The sequence below is a fragment of the Brachyistius frenatus genome, unplaced genomic scaffold (assembly GCF_029030835.1).
Source record: "Brachyistius frenatus isolate BFR_SWC_R1_liver_20210118 unplaced genomic scaffold, ASM2903083v1 Contig_7, whole genome shotgun sequence".
NCBI lineage: Eukaryota > Metazoa > Chordata > Actinopteri > Embiotocidae > Brachyistius > Brachyistius frenatus.
Genome location: NW_027210606.1, coordinates 6,454,979 through 6,482,289, shown reverse-complemented (window position 1 = coordinate 6,482,289; position 27,311 = coordinate 6,454,979). Strand labels below are relative to the sequence as shown.

The window sequence follows — 27,311 nt, the reverse complement described above, 5'->3', positions numbered from 1 at the left end:
ATTGTGGCCATATTCCATGCATATACCAAATACCCAAAGCCTGTGTGTAGGTTTACTTAAAAAAAAAAAAAAACATTTTCATTGAATATTAAAAATGTTCAGCAGGAAAGGCAACATTTTTAAACTCTTGGTGTTTCCATTTAATGGGTCTCAAAACTCTTTACAACCTCAGATTGCAACTATCAAAATTACTTTGAACAAATTAAGATTCATTTCCAAGAAGGTTTTCCAATTTCCCTGCTTATTTGTGAATCAAAGAAAAAGGGAACCTCTTTATTTTCTCCGCAACACATTCGGACATAATGTATTGACGAACTACTTCCGCTTCCGGTCCCGTTGTCAACAGTGCGGCAGCACGCGTGTTTACAGACCGATAAAAATGGTAAGGGATGCCGTGCTGTGTGTTTCTGTGCGTTGAAACTAAAAACCAACAATCACTTTAAACGATGTCAACGCCTGCGGTTTCGTTGTTGTGTTTTGCAGCCGAAGGCTCAGAAAGGAAAAGCCGCGGAGAAGGTTGTTCACCCGTTCAGCAGGAAAGCTGCTTACCTCGCCCGAGAAGAAATCCGGCTGAAAAAGAAAGAAAGGTGCGGGGATGACAATGACCGTGACTGTTGGTGCCCCGTGTAAAAATCAACAAGAAGGAATCTGACTTAGTCTACACCCGGAAAAAAAATCATCTATGCCGTCGCAAAGTGGAGGCTCACGTTTGAGCATTGTTTTCACTGTCATGAGAAACTCCTTCCACGTGTCCGCCCCACCTGTGAGACTGCAGACCCCAAAAACATTTATTTATTAGCATCAAAGTACAAACGACCCGTAATTTTGACGAATGAAAAGACTCCCGGGCTTTTACAATGTTTCCTTCTGACCTGTCTAGTTAGTGTTGACATGATCGATGCGTGTGGATGGTGATTTATAGCAGGAAGTGACGCTCATGCCAGACATTGGAAGTTTGTCCACATATTTTGTTTTCCGTGGGAAAAAAAAGGTTTTAGGTGTTCAAGGTATGGCAGAGAGACAGTGTTTGAAGAGACGCTGCGAGATATCCCATCTTATGGGCTTTATTTCGATGTTTGACTGCGTGGGTCACTTCTCATTTAACCGATTTCTCTGCTGCTGCAGGGCGAAGACTGATAAGGCGACACGTCTGAACAACACTGGTAAGCCTGCTTATAATTTGTATTAATACGATAACTAAATCACAGTTTAGTAAACTCTCTTTCTCCTCCTTTGTGGCTCAGGTGAGAAGCTGTTGTGGTTTCAGACTCAGTTGGATTCGACGAAGACAACTTACACAAAAAAAGATGCCTGTGACATCATTGAAAGGTTAAAGACTAAAGTTATGTTTGTTTGGATTTTGCGAAAGCATCAAGTTTGAAATTTATAAAATATAGAAAATGTACGTGAATTGGAGTTTATCAAAGTAGAGCAGTCTGTATTTACTGTTATTTTGTAGGGGTCAAAGGTCCTGATTTTGCGAGATTATTTGGTTAAAGACTCGTGTGTGTGTGTGTGTGTGTGTGTGTGTGTGTATATATATATATACGATTATTATGTATTTGTTTTGTCTTTTAAATGCGTTATCACATGTTTAATAATTAGTGAGCTAGCACCTGATGTATTAGTTTAGTGATGTGATGTGTTGTATTGTGCATGTTCAGGTACCTCCACAGATTTGATTCAGAACTTGAGCAGATTGATCTGATGAACGGGATCAAAGGTCGGCAGGGTCGTCTCCATGGCGCCAGAGAGGCTGTCATCAAACAGACTGTCGAGCGAGAGCGGGCGCTGTACGAGGGCATCGGAATTGGTGAGTCTTCCTCCTATAAATAAAGACAAACGTATATTGCACACACACACACACACACACACACACACACACACACACACACACACACACACATTTAGTCTTGGGAAAACAGTCCTTGATCCTCTTGTGTGGTTTCCAGAGATCCCAGACATCATCAATACGAAGCATCTGAAAACATTCAGGTGAGTTGATGGGCTTTAAAGCGTAAAGTTTTAGTTTGAATTACAATGTATTTATTGAGAAGATATTCTGTTCTTTCAGCCTCTTTAATTTATTAAGTGTACTTACTAGTTTAACATGGGATATAAGACGCTTCTTTCTTTTGGCAGAGAATGGACCGGAGATCTGAAGAAACTTCCAAATATTAAGCTGCGAAAAGTTTCGAACAAAGGACTGGATACAAAGAATGAAGGAGAGGAGAAACAAGAGGAAGAAGATCACGAGGAAGAGGAAGAGGATTTGGATGACGAGCAGATTGATGAGATGCTGCTGATGTCCGACTCCCACTGAGGCTCCTCGCGGCTGCCCACGAGTCATCGCCGTAGCTGCTGTGGAGCTCGAGATCAGGCTGACCTTCAGCAAAGACTTTTTATAGAAGCAGTGCGATAGTGTGAGAAAACGCTGCTACTCCACAACTGTCCAGAAGATGGTGCCAAACTCCGAGATGGAAAAGTAAAATTGTATCTGACTTACCTCCTTTTAAATTTTGTTGCTCAGTAACTTCACACCAGCCTTTCGAGGGGTTCTACATTCATTGTTTATTGCACAAACAAATATGCGTCGTGTGTAACCTGAATGCTCCATTTCATCCAATCAGAGATAGAAAAAAATATTTTGACAAAGATGTTGTGGTGGATTTAAGACAGAGGAAACTGCATTTTCCCCGATGGGCCAGTGACCTTGGTGACAACCCAAATTAAAACTGTAGAAAAGTGGATGAGTGTAAACGACACTTTGCCATTGTCTTTAGTAGATTGACACGTCGAGACAAACACTCCTATGATCTACTGTAAAAACATGAAGGATGGCAACCATGAACGCTCTAGTTACATCCACAACGGACCTCCAGAGCAGGACCGCGTAAAGCTGCAAACTGTCAAAACAGAAACAAGTGGGCTACTTGAAATTTTCTATTTCTATAAATATTTTTAACTTTCCTATGACAGAGAAGAACATTTAAAAAAAATATGACATTTTTAGATTTCAAGCGGAGTTAAAGATTTTGTTTAAATAATTGTTTCTCTACTCATAATATTTGAGTCTTTGGTTTCTGAAGACCTGATTGTCCAGAAGGAGGGTGAAGGTCTCCGTATGCTTCAATAATAATTCTGGTCTGACTCTTGAACCGTATTAGAAAAATGGGCCCCGCCCACGTTACATGTCGGTGAAAACACCTCGTCAATGTTTTGCTTATGTTTTACACACAAAATACACACTTTTCCTGTGCAACATAAATGCTTTTGTGGAGACTCTTGTGCTTCCGGGATTCCACATTACAAGACGCTGTCCATCTGTAGGTTAAGGTGGAGTCTGTCTCTGACCTTTCAACAAACAAAGTCAAATACGTGCAACAGAGAGAAGGTAGCCGCTGCATTAAATGTTAAGCGTAGCTATTTTAATTGGTCCATAATTCATTGTTAATGAAAAAAGACTTTCCGAGCCCGGTGAATATGTGAGACTCTTTGAGACGTGTCACAAATCTCAAGCATGTTTGATCCGCTGACCCTCTCAAAGCAGGATTCATTCCCCATCGCTCCTCCTACTGCTGCTGCTATCTGAAAAAAACAAATGACCAAGTGTGCTGTACGGTTTCATGACGGCTCGCCCGTCTCTTCACCGGGGCCGCTCGGAACAACTGGAAACATCTTCGCTTGAAGACGCGGTCGTAAGACGTGTTGCCCGACGCTCATTTGAAGCATACCGAGACCTTTAATTAATAGCGTTTACAGGGTGCTCACAACTTTTAACTCGCATCAGTGCAGGTTGAGAAAGTGCATACAGGATTAAAATGACGTCAGTGTACCACATAACTACCGTCCTCACATGCCCTCTTTGCTGATGGCTTTATTTTCTGGTCCCTTTGCATCTCCAGCTGTCCCGGATTACTGCAGGACTGGATCTGTTCTGTCTCTTGAAATCTGTCCGCTGCGTCTCGGGATCAGAGTGACCACACGAGCTGAGAACAACTTTAAAACACTGCACGAGTCCAAATCACACCGTGCTCACACCAGCTTGCGTTGTGCAAGAGCAGGGCGTGATTCAGCCCACTTTTCAAATGAAGAGGAGAATCAAGTCAGACGGGGTTTTGCCGCGGCGCCACTGCAGCCTCCACTGACATGTCCGAGTCCGTCTGCACCTCTGGAACCGGGGCCGGACCAACGGGCACCTCCACGGTTTCGTGCCTACCGTTGGTGAGGGCGTTGAGCTGGGCCTGAGGGGTGTGCAGGTTTTTCTCGGGGCAGTTCTGCACAGTGATGATGCGGTTGAAGGCCTTGAGACGGCGCCACAGCTGCAGGTAGATTTTACACTGTATGTACATGAAGATGAGGCCCCCCGTGAAGCCTATAGCCACCACGATCAGCTTGGTCCAGAAGGGCCACTCCAGCATACCTGAGCACGCGCGCACACACGCACACACACACACACACACACACACACTTGGTGTGAGTCAACCTGCAAAGTGTGTGGGATCATGATGGTGGTGTTTTCAGAGCTGTGCTTACCCTCTGGCGAATAGTACTTCAGAAGAGTAATTCTCCATAAATCGTCTGCAATCAAGAGTGAGTGTGGGTTCTCTTTATTTATTTTGATGCTATTATTTACATATATAATAAATATACATTAATGTTGAGCATCAATATTAGGTGTTATTTTACATACTGCTTCTACTGTATGTTTTCTGCAGCTAATCTTACGTACTACGTTATGATCACGAGACACCACTGAACACATCCATGAATCCACTAAATCACTGAGAGGTCTAGTTTCACTTTGGTGACATGTGAAGGACAACATGTGGATCAGTCTGTAAACCTGTCAAACTGTCACTAAAAACCACTACCTACCTGCTTGCTCAGAGACAGTTGACATAAACATCTTCTTGTCTTAGAGGAGTTTTGCATGCTTTAGCCCATTAATCAAAAAAATCACGTGAACCTCACATTTCTCAAACCGTTTCTTTCCACCTCTCCTCCCACAGACACTTGTTTCAGTTGATATTAGTGCAATATGCAAATGTGCAGATGTTTGAAACACCTGCCACATGCAAATGATCAGTCGGTTGAGAGCTGGGTTTTTTTTTGCGGTGAAGAGATTATAAACATCACTGAGAGCCTCACCGATGCCTTCCTGTCCTTGGGATCAACTTTAACGTCCGATATGATTCATCTGTGTTCGTGAACAGTTCTGAGTCTGGGTTTCAACCTCCCAACAAAACACTGTAGCTACTGCTTTTGACTCGTATGTTTGTCTTTCTGATCTTGAAGACTAAAAATTCCACAAAGTCGTCAGCATTTTTTTTTTTTTTAAACTAAAAAACAACGTCAACTGCATTCTCTTGTGATGACTTTTTACTTCTCCAGTAACATTAAAAGTAGGAAACCGGCCTAAAAAGCTGGTCAGTAGAAATGTAAAGTTTGTGTTATTTTAGTTAATGAGCTAACGCATGCCAGTGTAGCTACACACCCTAAAATCAGTAACATATCATTACGGGTTACAAGTCCCAATATTATTATACAACCCAGTTTCCAAAACAGTTAGGACGCCGTGTAAAATGTTTACCACTGTGTTGCATCACATGGTCTTTGAACAACACTCTCAATGTTTGGGAACTGAGGAGACCAATTTCTGGAGTTTTAAAGATAAACGTTGTCCCATTCTTGCCTGATAAAGGACTTGAGCCGCTCGACAGTTCAAGGTCTCCTTTGCCTTATTTTCCATTTCATGATGCACGTGTCTGGAGTGCAGTTTAGCACCCAGTTTTAACCAGCCTCTGTGGATGCAGCGACGAACTGTTCACAGACAGCTGTTTTCAGAAGCGTTTGCAGGGATTTCTACCACAGAATTGTGTCTGTTTTTTTAATGGCCCAAAGATTACGGCCATCCAATATCGGTTTTCGGCCTTGTCCCTTAAGTACAGAGATTTCTCCTGATTCTCTGAATCTTTTAGTGATTTTATGTACCGTAGATAATGAAATCCTCAAATTCTTTGCAATTTGACATTGAGGAAAATGTTTCTTAGATTGTTGCACTATTTGCCCATGTAGTCTTTTATAGAGCGGTAAACTGCTCCCTATCTTCACTGCTGAGAGACTTTGCCTCTCTGAAATGCTCTTCTTTATAGCGGTTCATGTTACTGGTCTGTTGCCAGTCAACATTATTAGTTGTGAGATTCTTGACCGGGTGTTTCTTTTAGCATTACACAATTTTTCCAGTGTTGCTGGCATCAGATTCCAAATGATCACGTGTTTCAACACTTGATGTGTTTTTTTGGGTCTATTTTCATTTAAAGTATGTGTTCTCATGATTTGCAAATCATCACATTCTGTTTTTATTTACACAGCACCCCAACTCTGTTGTACATGATTATGTACAACTGTATTTCTGAAGTCGGTGATACAGCAGTTAAATTATATGAGAGCTTAACATCTTAATTCAAGTCTTTGAATTCACTCTAGAGCAGGACGTTTAGTGCACAGGGACACTTAGGGATGAAAGAGATGTATACAATACAGTCACACACTTTTTTACTAGATTTAGAGAAAGTCTACAAACAAAGTGACTACACAGAAAGTCAGGACGGATCAAAATCACATTACCAGAGACAGACAGGTGAAAAGGTTACAGGTGCCCTGTGGTGTTTTGATCACAAGGAGGTGCTGTAGAGTTATGGTGTGAGTGGATTATCCATACTGTTAGTATCATGTGTTTTACCAACAAGGAGGTGAATCTAATGCACATTTGCATTGCGTTTGTTGTTGTATAAGAGTATAAAATTGATTTTTTGTTTTTGTTTTTGTTTGTTTTTTTAAGATAGGGTTTATTAAGATAACCTACTGACAGTAAATACTGTGTACCTTCATTCTATTCAACATTAATACCTACTACAAGTGACAAGAGTATCAAAGGTTCATAAATGCTAAGAAATCTGCCTGTGTGTAACAGCAGATGTAAGACCCTTAAACTAGACTAATCGCTGACGTGTACTCCCTCAAAAATGTAACTGCATGTCAGGGACACCTCATGGAGTCTCTGCTGTGATCGACTGCTTGTGTTTTCTCCTACATGCTACTGATGCCAGTGGACACCATTAAGGGAGAAAAGACTCTCAGTGGTCGTCTAACAAAGCAATCACACTGTCTGCTCACTGCGATGAACGAATCAACGCGAACGCTGCGACTGTTCAGTAGCGACGCAATATCGACCTTGCGTGTTGATCGCCGCATCGCAAACCAAATAAAAGAACGTAAACGCGGTTACTGTGGAGAATATGAAGGACTATGCGGCCTCATCACAAACAACAACGTCTCAGTTAAACACAGAAACAGAGCGAAATGCGATGCTCTCAAATATAAATAAAAACGATGGCGTGTCTACGCATGACAGGAGTAACGTTAATCGCTCGTGTCGACTTAAAACTCTAAAACAAGAGACAAAAACACCTCAGAAGATAATGAGAAAGAAATACTATTACTGATAATCATGGTATTGGGTGATATTAAGGTTCGTGTTCATGTTAAACGAGGTAAGAAATGGCATCCAACATACGCGGTGGTTTTTAAATAGAAATGTGAACAACACACCGCAGGGTACCATCAGGTTACTCCACAGTCATTCTGTTGTTTCAGCAACACCATTTCAGATTTCACTCTGCATGTCTCTGGTCTGTGAGCGGGGAAGAGGGGAAAGTACTGACCGTTCTTCCCAAGTCTGATCTCTTCAGCAGTTCTCTTGACCAGAACGAAGACTGACGACAACATGCACACTATCGCCGTCAGGTGAAACAACACTGAACAGAAGATCTTTCTCCTCTCATTCTTCGTCATGTGTAGCCTCTCCCACTGGAAGACAAAAGGATGGAGACGGAGACGGGAGAAGAGGGGAGAAAGGGAGACAAAGAAATAATTGCACTCTGACATCCTTGTCTTATTGTGTGCAGCTCTCGGTGAGATTCAGGAGCGTGTGCATACCTTGCGTAGAGGTTTGAGCTTTGTCTCCATGACGAAGTCAAATTTGCAGAGTTCACAGCAGCGAGTGTCTGAGGACTTGATCCACTGGTTGAGGCAGGTCTGATGGACAAAACTCAGGCTCCCCGTGCAGCGACAGGGCATTATCAACAGGCACTCGTCGTCCCCCTCACAGTGGCAGATCCTTCACGCAAACACAGAAAATACACACAAACATCAGGAGGAGAAATGATGTGCAGCCTCTCTGCTGCTTTTAGAAATCGTCTCCCTTTATTTATCTTCTTCTGTCTCTTGTTTTGGCAGCTCTGACTTTTTGGTTAAACTACACGTGATTGGTGTTCACACTTGTGTAGGCGCACAAACACACACACACCAACCTGCAGACCTCCGTCTCAGAGTCATCCGAGCAGAGTTGCGTTGTGGCCCCGTTCACAGCGCGGTGTTTCTGAGGTGTGGGCACCGCCATGTCCCCAGCGCCGGACCCCTTCTCCTGGTATCTCTTCGTGATGAGCGCCTCGCCGTCCTCTGCCAATGAGGAGGTGTCTCTTGGGCTCCGTGACTTGTGGCTCTTCTTCTCGGTATCTCTGCTGTGAGATCTCGCCCTCGGCGAAACGGGGCCGTTTCTCCTTCTTGAGCCTCTGTTGTTGTTGTGGCGCTTCTTGAGGCCCCCGCCGTCCTCCACCAGTGGCTGGTTCTCCCTCCCTTCGTCTGAGCCCACTGACTGCAGCTCCATGACCTCGTCTTCTCCTTCCTTACGCCCGTTGATTCCATCCCTCTCTCGGCTGCTCCCGCTGCGGTGGCGCGCTCTCCGGGCTTTCTCTTTGCTCCAGCTGCGGGCCGCACGCCACGCCTCGTCCTCAGTGGAGGAGTCCGAGTGCAGGGTCCCTGAGCAGCGGAGGCGAGGCGGCAGCTCCCTCCGATTCCTGAAGGAGCGCTCCCTCTTCTCCCCCAGCTCACTTCGGTCTGAGCTGAGGCTGCGGTCGCTCTGCTCCTGTTTGCCGTTGGTTTCCACGCAGTCGAAAGCGGTGCAGCTGCTCCTCTTGCGGCGATGACGACGCTTCACCTGCTTTTTCTGGGCCTGAGCCGACGAGCTCAGAGCGGTGCTGGTGACTGTCATTCCGGTGGAGGCGTGTGTGCGCTTGTTGTGTTTGTGTGACTTAGAAGCATCCTCCTCTAAGCGGGTCAGCTGGGTAGAACTAAACAAACACAAACACACACATGCACGCACACACACACACACACAGATGGAGATGAGTTAAAAAAAAAAAAAAAAAAGAAAGTGAAACAAGATGGAAAAGACGTGAATTAACTGAACAAATGGGCTTAAACCTGTTCGTGTGCGCTTAAAGGGTCAGTTCACTCAAATTACAAAAAATAAAACTCTCTCAGCAAACTTAGTAATTGTATGTAGGATAGTTTTTATATATACCAAAGTTTGGAGCTAGATGATCTCTAATTGCTGCCTTAACCCCAAAACAATGCAGATAAATAATGGGTCATAGCACTGAAAAGTAACCTTAAAAACTCAAAGAGCCATCAGCAGTAGCTCTGTTACCCTGAAGGATCCAGATTTCATAGTTTCTGCAGTAGAAAATAGTTGGAATGCAAAATGTTTGCGCGCGAAGGCTGTCCATTAACCAGAATGATTTCTGGATAGAATCACTGCTGCGGAATTACTTACATGTGATAACTTTAATGTTTTATTGCATTTCTATTGTACCGAGTGAAGGCACAAATATCCAAACCTTAGCAAATAAATCCTGAACTTCACACCACTGTATCACTGTAAATCAGAAAAATATATAGTTTTGTTGTTGTGGGTATTTTTTTTATTCTACTATAATTCAGGTGAATTTTCACATATATAGATATAAAGATAACATTAGGCCTGGCTCCACGTGTCACATTCTGTTCTGACATGTGGAAACAGGCTGTGATCATTGAAGACTGTTTTCTGCTCCGATACCATTAAATAATTGTATTTTTTTTATTTTATTTTTTTATGTGAAGAATATAATGTATTTATTCCCTCTTAGCGCAGCTTCTGTGTCATTTGAAGATTATGCTGGCAGGACACATAGTGTATATCAACCGTGACTAATTGGGGCAAAATTGCTGCTTCTAAAAAACAGAAAATGGAAAACATGACACAAAAACGCCACTCAGTCTTATCATCAAGCCAAATAACAAAAGAGGAAGTCAATGAATACAGAATGAATTGAGGACTTTAAGTGAAAAATGGAGGTCCAAGCACCCGCACGCATCACATGTGTCCATGTTGCCAACGGACACAGCCTCTATTCAGCCATGAAGCCAAAGGACGGAGTTTGTCGGCGTGACGACCAAGCCACCAGTGGGTCTAATAAGCTGAAGGATCCCATTTCTGCAATCAGTCCATCTTCCTCTGATTGATTGCAGTGTGGAAGCACCACTGGATTTCAGCATCCATGTTAAGTTTGTTACACCCTCAGGGTGCAGCAGACTAAACTAATTCCGTCTCCCACGCAGTGGAGAAGAGACTAAACGGTGCATGTTATTAGCACCGAGAAAACCTGCTGCTGGCTTTAAGAGAGGTGTTTGTGTAGATGTGTGTTGTGAAAAATCTGTGTTTCATGACAAGTAACTATTTCTGGGACAGAGCTGTCTTACCTGCATATGTCCTGGGAAGATGGGGTTATCGATGTCTTTGAGGCTGTTGTAAGTCCTGCTGTAGAGTTGCTGGCCTGCAACAACCAACATCCTATATTTAGATCCCATGTTGCTTCGGAAGAACAACAATCTGTCAGAGGTGATCCACTTACGACAACTATCACAGGAGCACCACGACACACAACAACTATTTGTAATGATCACAAAATATAAATAAACATTCATATTACTGCGGAATCCTTTGCATTCATTATTTATATTACCCAGCCTGCAATTTACAGTTTGTAGTAGAATCAGGTAATAAGAACAAAATACTTCCTGGTTCTTACTAGGACAGTGGATTAAAATAGAGGAAAGAATAAACAAATTGTGCTCTCAGTATTTTTGTAAATACTTGGTATCTAAAGAGCACAGTTCTGGGAGAGAAAACTAAAACTGACAAAAATAGTGTTAACAACCTTTTTCTTACTGTGTAACTAAGGAGTTACACGTAGCCTGCAGACCTTATTCTGAATTAGGCAAATTAGAATATTAACAATTATGTTTCTCATAAAACATTAGCCACCTTTGTTTTTCTATCATTATATGACTTTATTATGCTGTAATGTTTCCTCCTCGGATGACAACAGAAGACTTGCAAAGCTGCACAAGGTATGTTTGCTTTCTACCCCAGCGTACAGAGGAAGAATCACTGCAGTGGTGGACAATTTGCCAGGGAGAACATTTTTCAAAACTATAGACCCATTTCTCACCTTGTCCTTATGCCAAGTAGAGGACATATTAATAATTGCCTGGAGGCTCACGCGTTTCCTGGTGTCATAGGATTTTATTTTATTTTATCAATTATTTTCTCAAATTATGTTTCTCAATAAGCTCATGATGAATTTTTCATGGTACAGTAACAACCAAGAATGTAATATAATGAGTGCCTAGTCTTCAATGTTCACTAATTACACAGTAAGAATAAGGTTCTTATAAAGTTTTGGTTTCCCAGTGCTGTACTCCATTATTTACTGAGTTACGTACCATACTTGCTATGTTATTTTATCGGTATAAAGTATTTATCCTCGCTTCTAAAATGGCCAATAGTTACTCTCTTATTCCACATAGCTTTCTTTTAATGTACCTGCATTCAAGAATATGTGGAAAAGACAAAGTATTTTACTGATACTGATCCATGCAACTAAATTACACTGTAAAGAGCAGGGTGTGTTTGAAGGTTTTCTGTTTTTTGGCCCGTAGAGGGTAAAAGAACTCACAAACTGACAAACCTACAGCTCTGACAGATTACAACTCAATAAAGTTGTTGTGGCAATTTGTTTTGCAAATTACAACTTATTTCCACATTTCTCTGTTCCACAGAGGAACATTAGCATTTATTTTCAATTGCATTTCTGGCTACCTGACGGAGGTAAATTAAATATTATTTCTGTAGTCTCTGTAGGTTTGTTACTATGAGTGAACCTTTTCTGTAACACAATCTTTTGATCCATAGTTAATGTGAACATTTTTACAGCTTGAGGTAACTCGTGAGTCATACAACTGTGTGTTCTTGTTGCAGCCTTATATTGACGTTTCACTGACACTAACTGTGGTACACAGCCATACCACACTCTTGCACATCAGACTCTGCTTAGATAAACAATGCTACCATACACTGTGAACTGTGACCTTGATTTTAGCCCTGTAAGCTCTGATATTCAGCGGTTACCTTGGAGATGTTGCTGGATCGACTCCCCGAGCGCCCAGGTGCCTTCCTCCCCTGCAGAGAGGAAGAGAGACAGAAAATCATTCGAGCCCAGGAAGGCACTGAAGGATGGGAAGCTTTAATGGCATGTGGCAGCCGTGTAGCCTGGAGTGTTTAAACCAGTGATTTATCTGCCACACAATACCAGGTTTAAAAATAAAATACAAATATTTGACTGCACTCATGTAAACTGAAGCTGAAGGTTCAGTCATGTCCTCATAATGTTAGTGTGAGTTACTGTAGAGCTGCAACAGTCCATAAAATGATCTGCTTTTTGCTGAAATTATACATTATTGAGTTTAAATGTCAAATAGTTACTTATAGGTGCTCAACACAAGTTCTGGAAGCCAAGAGTGATGTCTTCAAATGGTTTTGAGGGTTTTAAAACTGTAGTATGGGACTTCTAACATGCAAATGAGTGTCCGTTACATTCACAAGCCTTTGCTGAACGAGTTCACGCAACATCTTCGTATTTCACAGTGTACAGACTTATAAAATCTGGTGTCTGGTGAGACATTTCCACACTGGCTGGATGAATGCATACTAAGCATGCTCTGTTAAACTTACCTTGGCCAAACCACTAACTTTGGATTCAGCCCTACGCTAACTTGAATGGGGCTAAAATGAATCCCCAACATTCGTCTCTCCTAGACTTTTCAAATGTTATCGGACCGAACGTAACAAAAGAGTAGGCTACACTGACGTAATGATGTAAACACGGGTCAACAGTTTTTGTGTAAGTTCCTCTCAGTGGCAGAAGAGGGAGACAAAAGCTTTGCACTGCACATTTAATTTAAAATAAGAAATGAATCACAGAAAAGCGGCAAATTATAATTTTTGAGAAACTGGGACCAGATGATATTCTGCAGTTCATCAATTATAAAAAAATTCTTGGCTGTTACTTTTCTGTCAATCAACTAATCTCGACTGAATGTTTTGGCTCCTATTTGCCGTTTCATTTTGCCCAAAGATTTCTTTTTACAAAGTGTGCACCAATAATGTCAATGATTTAAACTAGATTTTCAGTTCAAAATTCCCCAACAAAAACCTCTGAAAAAGTGAATTTATCACATTTTGTATTCAGAAGTAGCTAAAATCAGATAAATTGGACGATGCTCATATTCCGCAAAAAATACATAGATGTAGCAGCTTCTAACACCAGCTGGTTGTACAGTATTCAGAGTTGACCGGTCCTGCCGTCTCTGCTGTTTGAAATCCAGCATCAAGAGTTATGCACAGCCACATGTCCTTGCTATTTCATTTTGACCTGAGCTAAAGCCAGCCAATCCTATTACCTGGCTCTCCTGCTAAGTGCACAAGATGTTGCTCTGCAATGTGTTTCTATTTAAAGTAAACTTAAGACACTTTTACTAGAACTTAGCAGGGCACCAGTTGTCTGAACTCAACAGTTAGACCTTGAACTCACCCATCAGACATCTATGGCCTCATCCCCTGCCTGCAGCAGCTTACACAAGTTGCAGTCACCAGTAGATGGTGTTGCGCAGGAGTTACGGAGTCTTAACACCTGTAAGCCACCATGAAAACAAAATGGTGTGCAAATCCTGTGTCAAGCCATTTTCCAGATACCAACACACTTTCAAACCCCATCTGCTTTAGGCTGGATGACATAGATAAAATTCTACACCACAGGATTTGTAGTTTTGATTTAAATCATGACATAATATATTCTCTGGAAAACCAGCTGAGAGATCGTTGTTGTTTTTGGATAATTCAGCGAGCAAATACCACAAAAATCAAAGCACTTTTGTCATCTTGAAGAAAAAAATATAAAAATCCAGTGACTTGTTAACTCCAATGGCTAAATACACCAGCCTTTTTTAAGAAGAGTGACTATGGTATAAGCTGTGTACTATGTATCTCCACCGTCATTAAACCCAAACCTTCTACAGCTTTGTTTTGGTGTTCACACAAGTGAAAAACATCTTGTTCTAAACCCTGAAATAACTGGAAGCAGGATAACGATGTGGTGGCTACAGGGCTTTGGTGTGAGAAATGGTGGCGTTTTCCTAGAAATTAGCAACACCTCTCCGCCCTCAGCTGCCCTCCTGTAGATATATGCTAGATACTCTATGAGCTATGTGTTAAAAGTATTCCCTAACACACACCCACACAAATGCTGAACCTGCCACGGGGGCACGCTGGACAAACTACCAACTGTCTGTTGTAGTGAGTGGGCAGTGAAAATGAGCTAAACCATAAAATAAAGTTAAAATAATAAAGATATGTTGTAATACCTTTTTGCGAGAATGAACAGGAAAACTGGACTTAAAGGATAAAGCTGGTGATACTTTTCTTACTGTCAACACGTCCCCCAATGCCTATTTGTTCCTAGTCATTTGCCGACGTTTCCAACGTTTAAAATCGATTCCAGTGACATATCTTTACCCACTAAGAAGTTCCTGTCTTGGTTACAGTACTTTCCACGGACTCAGGAACGTTCTGGGTGGAGCCAGCAGGGCAGAATGTCGCTGATTGGTCAACGATGCCTGCATTTGTAACAGCTACAACCGGCTGTGCTGTAGAAACACAAATCACAACGTGCTGGAAGAGGAACTTTGACCTAGAAGTTCCTGGACATTAGTTCTTGCCTGGGAAATTTTCCTGTAACTTTTGGTGAAAAAAAGCACCTTTTATTGCTTGGTATATTTAAATTGAATTTGTTTCCAGTAATAATATCTATCATAATATTCAATAATATTCAACAGCTGTGATGGTCTTGACAATAACATAGGAAGAAAGATTTGAAGTATTCTACTCCATGGATGCTCAGGTAGTACATAGATAGCTAGATAGCTAGCTAGATAGCTAGCTAGATAGCTAGATAGATAGCTAGATAGATAGATAGATAGATAGATAGATAGATAGATAGATAGATAGATAGATAGATAGATAGATAGATAGATAGATAGATAGATAGATAGATAGATAGATAGATAGATAGATAGATAGATAGATAGATAGATAGATAGATAGATAGATAGATAGATAGATAGATAGATAGATAGATAGATAGATAGATAGATAGTTACTTTATTAATCCCACAAGGGGAATTTTTTTTTCACATGATATGAGATTTCGTACATGATAAATCCAGCCTTTCCAGCCTGTATTTCTTTACAGCATATACAGATTTCATATACAGTATAATACCTGCAGTATAATACCATTTAACACCAAACTATATGATTTTGGACACTTTCATAGAAAGAAAGCTAAAAGCTTTAAGTATCTTACAAGATATTTACAGAGTTCAAAGCTGGTGTTTTGAATGTCTCATGTAGGTGGCTCCTCTATCTTTTTTAATATTTGACATATAAAATTAGAAACAGAGCTTGTATGTATCAGCCCACACACAGACACAGGTGTAGGTACACTCTGTGCAAATCATTGAAATAAATAAGAGAGACACTAACGAGGAGAAGACTCCATCATCTAAGCTGATAAAGGGATTTTCTGATAGTCACGTTTTAATCAGTAGTCCCATTTGGAGTCAAACAAACCCTCCTCACGGCAACTCTCAGAGTGTTAGAGGAGATGCACACAAATACTATCTTGGACACTGTTTTTGTGTTAAATTGAACTGATTAGTTTCTCATTATGAGTCATTAAATAGATTAAATCAATTGTCAAAATCTCCACAGACTGTATGTCTTGATGGGATTCAGGTAAATAAAAATGAAATGAATAGGAATTTCTGAGGTTAACTGTCAGAAAATGTAACTTAAAAACAAACACTAAACACACCAGGTCTTGAATTTTGACAGTTTTCTAAAATAAACAACGTCCTAACTGTCTTGAAATTGGAGTCTCCAGCACATGAGCACACCACCACTCAACCAGCAAACCAACTGCAGCAGAATTTTCATAGCAAGACTAGAATTTTATGTCATGTGTATGGATGATTATTTTCACTTTTAGAAAAATAAATATACGAGGTTTGCTGAGGATCCAATAGAAAGAAGACTGAGAGCATGACGAAAGCTAGCAAACTTCAATACATCCAAGGATGATGTGGGTTTTAGTAGACAAAGGAAGGCGTAAAACGTTTGTAAAATTAACAGTGTGTTAATATGAATATGAATATTTGTAAGCTGATGTTGGGAGGCCCCTGGCAGAGCTAGGCTAGCTGCGTACTCCTGCTTCCAGTCTTTGTGCTAAGCTCGGCTAAACACATCTGAGACCAACATGCTGATCACTAAGATTGACCAGATACCGATCCTTCTGTCCATCTTTTGGGGAAAAAAAGAACTTGCAATCCATTCTATCTCTCAGCTATCCCGCCTTGCTTCCTTCCCTCGGTAACAAAACCAATACAGTGTTCGACCTGGACCACATAAAAATAACATATAAGCAACTTATTTGAGCCCAGAAATGAAACCAGAAGTGAGAGAGATAAATCATCTTTGTCCAACAAGTTAAATACAGTCATAAGTAATTCAGAGTCTAACTCATTTCTTTTAAACAGGTTATGTAGCTAATAATATATTCTGCTAATATCTGGTCAAACCATACAGTATATGTATGTAAGTATTGTGTTTACGGAGTCCTTAACTGATAAAGTCATAGTTTGTACATTCATAGGCCTATTCTATTTTGCTCAAAGTATAGATATGTAAAATAGTTGGAGGAAGTCATGTGACAGACTTTAACTAAATCCTAGCCAATAAAAGGACTTCACATCAGTTCAGTTTCTCTGACGTAGGTGGTGAGGACATGCTGAAGGTAAAAGCTCATCACAATGAGGAGGGCAGGGTTAAGCAACAGCTCCACAGATGGAGGTCCAATAATAACCTCAAATTAATCATCAGTGAAAGATGCTTTTCCAACTATTTATATCTGCATATCTATAGCATCTGTACAGTGGCTGCATCTGTATCGCACCGTATAGATTTTTCAACTCTTTTGCACAGATAGACTAAAGACATAAAAGAGCAAATTCTGCACTGTTTTTTTTCAATACCAGGATTCAACTGGAGTTAAAATATATAAGACTACAGCTTCTCTGTTTCTACTCTGATTACTTCTCAGCCCCCTCCAGGTTTTCATGTATTTGGATCTAAATCGTCAATCCTCTCACAGTCAGAGATCCTGTTATTTAATGTTCAAAGTACTCTAAAGTAAAAGTCTGACACCTTTAAGATGCAACTAAGCACTTGCTGCTCTGACCTCTGGATTGCCCCTGCAGAACAGCAGAAGAAGCAGCCCACAGTAAAACACACCATCCGTCCTTCTGGAGCTCAATATAGCTCCAATTTACAGTTCAGTAGTAATGACGTTTTGGGGGAGCTAACCTCCCGCTGTAACTTACCTGAACCTTTTCTCCACTGCCGACACTGAGTGTGAGTCACTGGTGATTCTGTGTACGGATATGTGCATGCTTCTGCAGCGGGGATTAAGTGATGTGGCGTGGATGGAGGGATATATTTTGGTTCTGTACTCTGGCACACAATCAAAGCCACATTTAGACAACTAACCATGAATGTGCATCAGCACACTTTGTATCTGGCCACAGCATGTTTCATTGTACCTTTGGTTTAAAGCACCTCAAAAACTTTCCATCCAAAGTGTGTTTTAAGAAATAGATCATGAGCTACAATTGAAGTTAGGATGAGAACAATATTCTGAGTTATAAATCCATACGGATCTATTGATCTAAAACTCAGCAGGGTTGTGCTGTGTTAATGGTTTCATCTCCATGGCAACTTAACCTTCAGGCTTCAGGACCTTAAGAGCACAAGCGATAGAATTATAAAACATGGAAATGTAATTGCAGTAGTAATTGCTTTCAATAATGTAGTTATTTAAAGAACTGTGTGTTTGCAAGTTAGCTCTTTTGGTATAAATCATGTGATCCCTACATTTTTACATTTTACGTACAGTATTTTGATTTGTAAATCATTTTTCTCCAAGTGCAGACAGACATTCATTTCCAGTTTTTTCTATATGGAAACCAAACCCAGCAGAAGTGCGAATTTGCTTGATAATTTTGTCTAAAAATAGAAGCCCATTGACTCTGATTTCTGTGAAATTAGACTGTATAAATATAAGGGATTTGACCTGAGTGAACATAATGATTTATCTTAGTACAATAATTTGGTAAATGGTTAAACTATGCAAAACATCTGGTGTGATGCTTTAAAGATGAAATGTAATCAAAAAGGCATTTTGTGTGTTTTCATCTTGTGCTGCTGTGTGTATCATCCCTCCATGTACCGCTTTTTATTTGCAAATCAAAAAATGATCTTAAACAATAAAGTAAAGTCTTTCAAATGTATACATAAAATTTGTAAAATCTAAAATACGGATTAGGAGCTGGATTAGAAAAACAGTTCGCCGAAGACCTTAATAACCTCATTCAGTGGTTCTCTTCATGTATAATGTTTGTGCTGGACTGATCATGGAGACGATCTTCACTGCAGTGGAAAGAGGTACAGAAAACTGGTAGGATTATTACAAAAAAGATCATGACCTGATCTCACACACTAGATTATCATATCATCACCTCCCACATCTTTATAATTACTGCTTTTGTCTACACAGGTTTATCCTCAATATATATTTTAGTGTAACCATACAGTCTTGCTACACAAGATATTTGTGATTAACAGGCAGCCTGTGGGTGTCCTTCTGGCATAATGGTCTCAATGTGGACCACATAGCAACCATATCCTGTTTCATTCATTTTGAGTCCTGAGTATCAGTTTACTGCAGTTTCTCCTGTTTTCATTTCAATTGCAATGTGAAGTAAAGGCAGAACTGCCAGAAAATATGATAACATGTACTGAAGTCTGTGGTGCATTTCTTCCTTTATTTAGACAGCCACCAGTAAACTGGTGTCAGGTAATGAGAGAGAAGGTGGAACTCAAGGCAGGGAAGCATGACACTTGAAAGGATGTTATTTATAGTCAGTGTGACAGCCTGTTTGAAAAAGGAATTCTAATCTCAGACAGAATTTTACCTGATTAAGGAGAAGAAGAAAATGTTTATACTGCAGTGATGGTTAATGGAGGGATTCATTATTTTAATTAGTGGTGTTATACAGATGTTCTTTTACCTCTATGGTATAATTTCTAGTGTAATTTAGGAATAAGAGGTATTTCAAGCGTGCTGCCATCACGACCTGACTCAGACAGAAAATGGATGGATGGATATTTCAACATGCCTGTTGAGGCTCTTGTTGCTGCTGTATAACATTTAACAAAAGCACAACAATATTGCACCAAAATAAGGAGGTGAAACTATCTTACACTTTCTCTCATCAGACACTGTTTAGGTTCCTGTTGCGGCTCTCAAAAGTAGATTTGTAATACATTTCTTAACTAGTTGGAGATCAAATATACAGAAACTAACTGGGCAACAACCATTCAACCACTTGAGTTCACAAACTATATCATTTTACATTTTCAACTCCTAAGTTCACATACGGCCTTGACGACCTCAGGTCTCCTGACTCGTGTCCGCGTGGAATCCTCCCTCCTGCCACCAAACTCTTTATAGCCCTAAGCATTTGACATAATGTAAGATTAAGTGGCGTGACTTGATGTGATGTGACATTGTGGGGTGTTTTTATGATGTGTGTGACATATTGTGAAATGATGCGCCATCCTATGATGCGATATGACGTGATGTCAGACTCTGTAGAAGATGCAGTTGAAAGCACCAAACCCCAAGAGAGGGAAGAGTGATAAAAGGGGGGACAAGAACATCTAAACTGTACATGTGAGCGGCTCAGTGAGTGAGTCGAGACTGTCAATCAAACAAACAAACAAACAAACAAACAAACAAACAAACAAACAAACAAACAAACAAACAAACACACACACACACACACACACACACACACACACACACACACACACACACACACACACACACACACACACACACACATATATCTACATATTAACCCTTGTCTACAGTCATTAGGATCAACACTCAGGGACCAATTAAATGACTTCTACCTTCTGACAACACAAATAACTTCTTTGGAGTCTTAAATTCCTGTAGTCTGACTAACTTTGTGCTAGTTTTAAGCCTTAACCGTACAAGACAAAGACAGAAGAACGTGCAAAACCTTTACTAGAAACTCGGAGGCTTGAGAACACATTTTTAAGGTCAGAAACTGACCTCGTTCTTGTCTTTTGAGCGAAGAGCGCTCTTGCTGTTGCTCGTTGTCTCCCTGGCTGGAACCACAGTTATCTGTTGTACTGGCATGCTGCTGTTTCCAGGCAACGCTCTGGTGTTACTCCCACAGCATTCCCAGCACGCCGCTTCTTCCTGCCCGTAGATCTGCGTCCCTGCTTGGGATCTGCTGTCCCATCCACGAGCGGTTTTCGGAAAAAGGACACGGCACTCCGGGACTGCTCTTCTTTATCAGCCCAATCTGGATCATGAAGAGGAGCGGAGATGGAGCGGGATCAGGTCACCGTGGCAACAAGAAGACAGCTCCGAGATGGTAGGGTGTGAGGTCGTCATGACGACTGGGAAACTAGTCAAGAGTGTGCACCGCCTCCTCCACTTCCTCCCCCTCCTCCGCCCTCCTACTGAGAGAGAGAGACAAGAGGACGAGTTGAGATGGAGCTGAGCAGTAAACAGGGAGGCGGGGGCGATGTGTGTTGTTGTGACTTGCGTGTATGTGTGTCTTCCTCTACGGGGGCGGAGCCAGGATTTTGCCGTGCTTGCTGTATAACCAGCATAAGGTCCACGCGGATTAGGGTTTAGACTAACCTCAATCTCCTCCTCTGACCAGTGGTGTTGCTAATAAGCTTACACAATTGTGCACATGGACAGCACTCCCTTATGCGTACACACACTGCTCAAATGTTTGGGGGGGGCTCCCTGCTGTGAAACAATGTGCTCATAGATGTTAAGTCACCTCATTTATTCTGTCATCTGAAAAGCCCTTTACTGGTCTGACTGGCCACGAAGTGAGACACCGACACAAATCATACACAACCATATTGGCTTCATTGCCGAATGTGTGTGTGGGTGTGTGTTTGGGTTGTGAGGAGGTAATCCTATTTCAAATTATCTCAGGTCACGAGGATTCTGATTGATATAACTGGAAAATGTGGGACTTAAAGTGGTCACTAAAGAGCAGAAGCTGACTGAGGTGAAGAGGCATGCGTAAGACACTGGCTGTCCATGCTGTTGATACGGATCAGAACGATTAAGGAGGCTGCAAAATGCCTCCAAGACACACTGCAGATGACAGTAAGCGTAGTTTGGCAGAAGATACAGATTCTTCCTGTCTTCATTTCTCTAACTTTAATGTTTTTCGTTTTAAAAGTCGTCTTTAAAAATTGTTATTTAGACGAGGCAGACATTTGTTCCGAGTTGAAGAATTCCCACGGATAAAATTACAATGTATTTCATCACATTATGGTTAGGTGAGGTATTAAAAGTGGCTGTCTACATGTTATCAAAGTGTAAAGCTGGCTGAAACAACCAAACTTTGCCTGGCTGCTTAATTGGGCAGCGTATTTATAGCTAATCTGTTAACATTTACTATCCTTCTCCAAAGAGGATTCTTGGCAAAGCATTCAAAATCAGATTTACAAAAATATCCCTTATCAAAAGTAAATTTGGAAGAATACTCTACTGCATTTATAATTCTATTTCAGTTCAGTTTGTTCAATTGTTTTTTCTATTTTAATGAACATCCACTTGTGCTTTGGTTGAATTAAATGTAAACTGACATTCGGCCTTTGTTCTGCTCGAGTTTTTACTTCACACTGCTGGATTCCTTGAAAATACTGACATCACCTGTATTTCCCTTTAAGGAGCCGTGAACCATCTCCAATATACAGTAAATCTTTTTTGTGTTGCCTTTATTTTTCCTGGTTGTTTTTCAGGATGCCAATGATGAGGAACACATCTACATAGGGAACCTTCAACAGCTTCAAGCAGCAGCCACAGCCCTGGTTTTCTCAAAACCCTGCTGAGAAGAGATGTGACACCAACCACATCCTTTTCACACATCTTGGCTTTGCACTACCATTTAATTGCATTGGAAATGGGGACATCATAATGCACTTGCTAAAAGCGTTTGTGGTTTGCAAAGCTTCAGTTCTTTAATTTGCATCTAGAGGAGACAGTGTATGTGTGTATGGACACTGACGAGGAAGAAGGGCTTCAGCAGACAAATGGATTTGTTCCATTGCAACAACGTCGTTACCACATCACAGGCTTTTTGTGAAGAGAACCAGAAAAAAGCTTTCTCTCCCACAGAACGTTTCAGTTTTCAGAGCCATGTCTGAATGAGGTCACAAACATTTCTTACCAATCGAAGCAAATAGCTGAGAGCAGTCATAAATCTTAAAATGAATACATTCATGCATTTTACTTGAGTAGTTCCTGCTTAAACAGACAAACAGAGGCACGGGGCTCATTAATAATTAGAGTTAATGTGATCTCGCTTGAACTTGAGAGGGCATGTGCGAGTCAGCTTTTCACAGTTGTTGCAAGTGTTTGACAGAGAGCGCTTTGAGAGAGACAAAACACCGTGTTTGTGTCATGTGTCATGAAGCAGCTGTGTGATGGTCAACATCTAAACGCTCCTGAGATACACCAGGTGAGTGTCAAACCCTAATTTTGATTCAGTGTGTGGAGGAATGTAACCTTTGGGAAGCTGGTGATTCCACTGATGCAACTTTTGGGCATACAGCTGTGGCAGCGGGCGTAAATCGATGGGCTCTCTGTTAACCGAGCTGGAGGGCTGGACGATCATGTTCTCCCTCCTGGTTTTCGCCCTCTTCACACTTAATGGGATGTTCAATGAGGAATGCGCCCACTCAAACGGTATGGCTGCAAACAAACGCACACGTTACACAAAGTTGAGTTTGTTTCATGCATATTGCAATTTCCCATATTTCTTGCAACAGTATGCTGCAACCAGATTTAGCAACAAATATAATATAAAAGGGATGGAAAATAGTTTTTAACACAGATTTTTAGGGAAATTAAGCTTGTGATGCTGTTTAAATCTATTTGTATGCTCACATTTAGAAAAACAGGGTGAGTCAAATATAACAGACACCTCCTCAGTATAATTCTACAGTCTTCAAAATTAGTTAACCCTCGTGTTGTCCTCGGGTCAAAATGACCCGCAGCTGTGTTCAACCAAGGTCTATTTTATTTCTATATTTTTATATTTTTTTGGGATCATTGGTCATCATTCTTTAAAGAAACCCTCACAGCCTCCTTGTCACCAATGATCCCAAAAAATATGAAAATAAAATAGAACTTGGTTGAACACAGCTGCGGGTCATTTTGACCCAAGGACAACACGAGGGTTAAATCAAAACAAATAATAAAAAATAAAAAAATTGATTTATTATGGGGTTGCCATGGTAGGCTGCACTAGCTTGAACTAAAAGTACCTAATAAATTTGTAACGGAGTGTGTCGGTATATAGTAAGAATGCTATTGTGCAAAATATTGGACATATCCAACCAAATCCGGTAAAACAATTACAGCACTACAAACTGCCACCTTTGATATGACAATGGCCGTCATTCAAAACTTGATGAGACCCCAAATTGAACATTACTATCTTGAGAAAAACAGCAGTCAATGCAGGCTTTACTTAATTCTAACACCATCTCTTTTTATAATGTTGCCTTATTGGCAGGATCTTGCAGAAGCTAATGGTGCTTTTTCATCTTTACACTTTATAGAGTGACACCTCTCTAGCCTGGTCTTTCACTCTCGTTTATTTGTCAAGCAAGATTCTATCTTTACTCGAAATCTGCTGTTCTAAAAGTAACTAATGTTCTTTTTTCTTTTGTCTAATGCCGCCGTGTTTCTTGTCATGCTGTTGTATTTTGTTCATGGCACTTGAAAAATGCGGCATAAAATTTGGACATATTTTTAAGTCCTAATTTAGATCACATACTATAGGTGTTAGTTCCTCCTTTTACTGGGAAACTGTACAGATAACATGTGACTCCCATAGTATGTATTTTGGTGTATGAAGGTTAAATCCTGACCTTTGCAACAGTCAGTTAGTGTTAGATAAATAAAAAGTGGATAAAATATTACTATTACTATAATATTATTATAACTAAACACACAAATAACTAAATAACTAAATAAAATAATTTTAGAAACCAATAAAATACTCTGTGTTAAGATTATGGTAGAGATAAATAAAATTGTAATACTTTTATTTTTAATACATTAATACAACGAATGCTTAATGTTGATTATTCTTTTATTTCACTCTGATCAAATTTGGAATATTCGGGTGAAAAAACAAAGCAAATGACCTTTTTTATTATTCCATCTTCTGCAGAGACTGACGTCAAACCTCAAAGTGAGGTGCTGACGGTCTGACTCCAGACGATGCTCAAGACTCAAGACCCAGAAAGTGGGAAAACAGCGAACTCTTTCCTGAAGTGTTCAGATGTATTAGCCAAAGCCTGGTGTGTGACTGTGTGTGTTATCAGTGACCAGAACAAAGTCTGAATGGTGACCTGTGGCATGTGTGCTTTGTTAAAGGATCTAGTGCTGTTTGCTTAAAGGATGAGACACAAAGGAGTGGCCCACATTGTACACTGTAAAAAAAAAAAAAAAAAGGAAAAGGATTCAATAAAGAAAGGCTTGCTTCAACAAACAGGTACAGCAAGACAGTGTCACACACCTGCTGCCTTTCCTTCCTGTCTGAGCGTGTGTGTATGTGAAGAACACACACAGAAATGCCTCTATTTTGATCATCAGATCTGACAAAAGCTGCCAGGATTCTTCTACTAGTAAGTCTTAAAACCTTGTATCTACTTTTCTTCTTGTTCACACTTCTCGTTGTAGCTCGCAGATCTATTTTTCAGCGAGTATCACTTACAGGTCATCTGTGTTTCTGGAGAGGGTGGAGCTAGTGTGAAGGAGTACATCGACGGCAGCAAACAGAAAAATGTGTGAATCACATGCCATCTGTGTTTGGCTACAATTCATTCAGCCTCTTAGCCAGAATATGAAACTGCACAAACTAACTTGATAGTGTATTATTTCAAACAGACATGAAAACCAGTTGAAAGATCATATTTATTTAGCCTGAGGAGTTTCAGTTTGTCTTGTTTTCATCAAAAGAATTATCCAGGGATTCACCCTATGATATTTTATGGTTAATATTTAACAACTAGTTTGTTGAAGTGAGGTATCTGATGTGTTGTGGCTGAAGATTTTGGGTGTAGTGGAGGTTTGATCATGAAATTCTGCTGAAAATGAAAAATTTATTCACTGACAAACTTCCGTGCCTTTACTTTCTTCTTTGATTGCAACACCGACTGTTTTATTCATGTGAGCCGGGCCTCAGATTTCATCCAGTCTCTCACACGAGGACACCACTGCACATTTCTTAACTTTGTAATAATGTAAACACAGGAGGTGATACTACTAAGTTCATGTGACCTGGATACAATATTCAAATGTTTCTAGAAGAAATAAATCATTAACAGAAGATTGATCAACACATTGTGCTGAAGCTCCGTCCAGACCAGGAACAATTATTCCAGTTTGGAACATCTGTGATCAAAGCTGAATTTTGCATTTTAACACAGTAAGCATATAAAATCAACAAGTTTAAAAGGACAGGTCTATAAAAAAGAGATTCTGGGATATCAACAACTGAACAGGTCGGTTACAAGGTTACAAGGTCATCTGGTGGCAGCAGTAGGTACTACATGCCAACCATATTGCAAAAGCATTTGTCATGTACAGTATGCCATTAAAAATCCTGGCTTCTTTTATGGAAAATATGCCCTCCTTAACAGTGGGAATAGTGTGCAGTCAAAGATGACTATAAACTGCAGTTTATCGCTAACAGTTCAGAAATAATCCCGTTCCTCAATTCTTCCAAATCATGCAGATATGGCAGCACTGGACTGCTTGTCCACACACGCAAGTAGAAAATAGGTTTGGTAGCAGGTGTGTATCAATAGGTATGAAGGAGCTATGAGAAAATATTAGGTGAGTTCAAACAGCTGATTTCCAGAGCATTTTTTATAATTATAAAGATCTATGTTTCTTACAAGCCTGTCGCTGTAGTTGAATACAAACTGTATACACATTTTTCTTTGTATTTTTCCGTATGGATTATCATATCAACCTCAATTGAAATCGAGAGATTAGATAGATTGAATGTCAGTTGTGTCACGGTGGAACCTTGTTTCCACATCTTTGAAATAATCACAAATATAAGAAGCCTTTTAAACGATAGTAAGATACATGTCACGATAATGGCTTTACAAACACTTCTGTTCAGTAATGTGATAAAAACTATGATGACAGAGAAGTTTACAAGTTGTATCGCAGATTATCACTGAAAACCTTAAAAGTAGCTATGTCCATGACAGCTTTTACCAAACTGTGTTGGGTGTGATGTTTAAAATCAGGGAAACAGATACATCAATAAGATAGATATAGATAAAGGATCAAGTTAATTAAATGTTGTATCTTATTTATTTTATTTGTATATACTGTGCATTTTGAAACAATTTTTTTTAAATATTTGTACCTTTACTACCTCTATTTTTTATTCTGTAATTTGTATTGCGTTTGCCATATCTTCCATGCTGCTATAACGAAACAAATTCCGCTTGCGAAATCAATAAAGTATCCATCTCTCTCTCTCTCTCTCTGTCCATCTATCCCTCTCTTTCTCCCTCGCTCTCTCTCTCTATCTATAGATAAATCTATCTATCTAGGGGCGGCACGGTGGTGCAGTGGTTAGCACTGTCACCTCACAGCAAAAAGGTTCCGGGTTCAAATCCAGTCCTGGGCCTTTCTGTGCGGAGTTTGCATGTTCTCCCTGTGCTTGCGTGGGTTCTCTCCGGGTTCTCCGGCTTCCTCCCATCATCCAAAAACATGCACCTCAGGTCAGGTTACCTGGCGCCGCCC

The 27,311-nt window shown here is 40.4% G+C and overlaps 2 protein-coding genes and 1 long non-coding RNA gene across 4 annotated transcripts; 2 read left to right on the top strand and 1 right to left on the bottom strand.

Annotated features, from left to right (window-relative positions):
* The first annotated feature begins 321 nt into the window (after nucleotides 1-321).
* On the top strand, nucleotides 322-5,330 carry tma16 (translation machinery associated 16 homolog). Its single transcript, XM_069689237.1, has 7 exons — nucleotides 322-382; nucleotides 484-587; nucleotides 1,126-1,163; nucleotides 1,245-1,329; nucleotides 1,665-1,813; nucleotides 1,953-1,995; nucleotides 2,143-5,330. The coding sequence occupies exons 1-7, from the start codon at nucleotides 380-382 to the stop codon at nucleotides 2,321-2,323; spliced, it is 603 nt and encodes a 200-aa protein (XP_069545338.1). The 5' UTR covers nucleotides 322-379; the 3' UTR covers nucleotides 2,324-5,330.
* marchf1 (membrane-associated ring finger (C3HC4) 1) lies at nucleotides 2,553-20,936 on the bottom strand. The gene is made up of 7 exons (XM_069689236.1): nucleotides 20,544-20,936; nucleotides 12,359-12,409; nucleotides 10,648-10,721; nucleotides 8,376-9,194; nucleotides 8,002-8,182; nucleotides 7,728-7,872; nucleotides 2,553-4,423 (listed from the first exon to the last, which is right to left on the bottom strand). Exons 1-7 carry the CDS (start codon nucleotides 20,628-20,630, stop codon nucleotides 4,107-4,109), a joined length of 1,674 nt encoding a protein of 557 aa, XP_069545337.1. The 5' UTR covers nucleotides 20,631-20,936; the 3' UTR covers nucleotides 2,553-4,106.
* Nucleotides 20,843-25,159, top strand: LOC138615554 (uncharacterized). Of its 2 annotated transcripts, XR_011310548.1 has the most exons (5): nucleotides 20,843-21,015; nucleotides 22,271-22,989; nucleotides 23,083-23,216; nucleotides 24,712-25,035; nucleotides 25,137-25,159. It is a non-coding gene; the product is annotated as an uncharacterized lncRNA (long non-coding RNA). The 2 variants fall into 2 exon arrangements; XR_011310547.1 differs by lacking the exon at nucleotides 25,137-25,159 and having other exon boundaries at nucleotides 24,712-25,049.
* The last annotated feature ends 2,152 nt before the right edge of the window (nucleotides 25,160-27,311 follow it).

Bases quoted from the DNA above. Each gene is read 5' to 3' on its own strand.
- tma16 (XM_069689237.1), top strand. The intron at 588-1,125 runs GTGCGGGGATGA...CTGCTGCTGCAG, and splicing joins CGGCTGAAAAAGAAAGAAAG to GGCGAAGACTGATAAGGCGA. The intron at 1,330-1,664 runs GTTAAAGACTAA...GTGCATGTTCAG, and splicing joins GCCTGTGACATCATTGAAAG to GTACCTCCACAGATTTGATT.
- marchf1 (XM_069689236.1), bottom strand. From the start codon at position 20,630: ATGCCAGTACAACAGATAACTGTGGTTCCAGCCAGGGAGACAACGAGC. The intron at 9,195-10,647 runs GTAAGACAGCTC...GTGTTTGTTTAG, and splicing joins TCTTCCCAGGACATATGCAG to TTCTACCCAGCTGACCCGCT. The intron at 4,424-7,727 runs GTCAGTACTTTC...GCGCGTGCTCAG, and splicing joins GATCAGACTTGGGAAGAACG to GTATGCTGGAGTGGCCCTTC.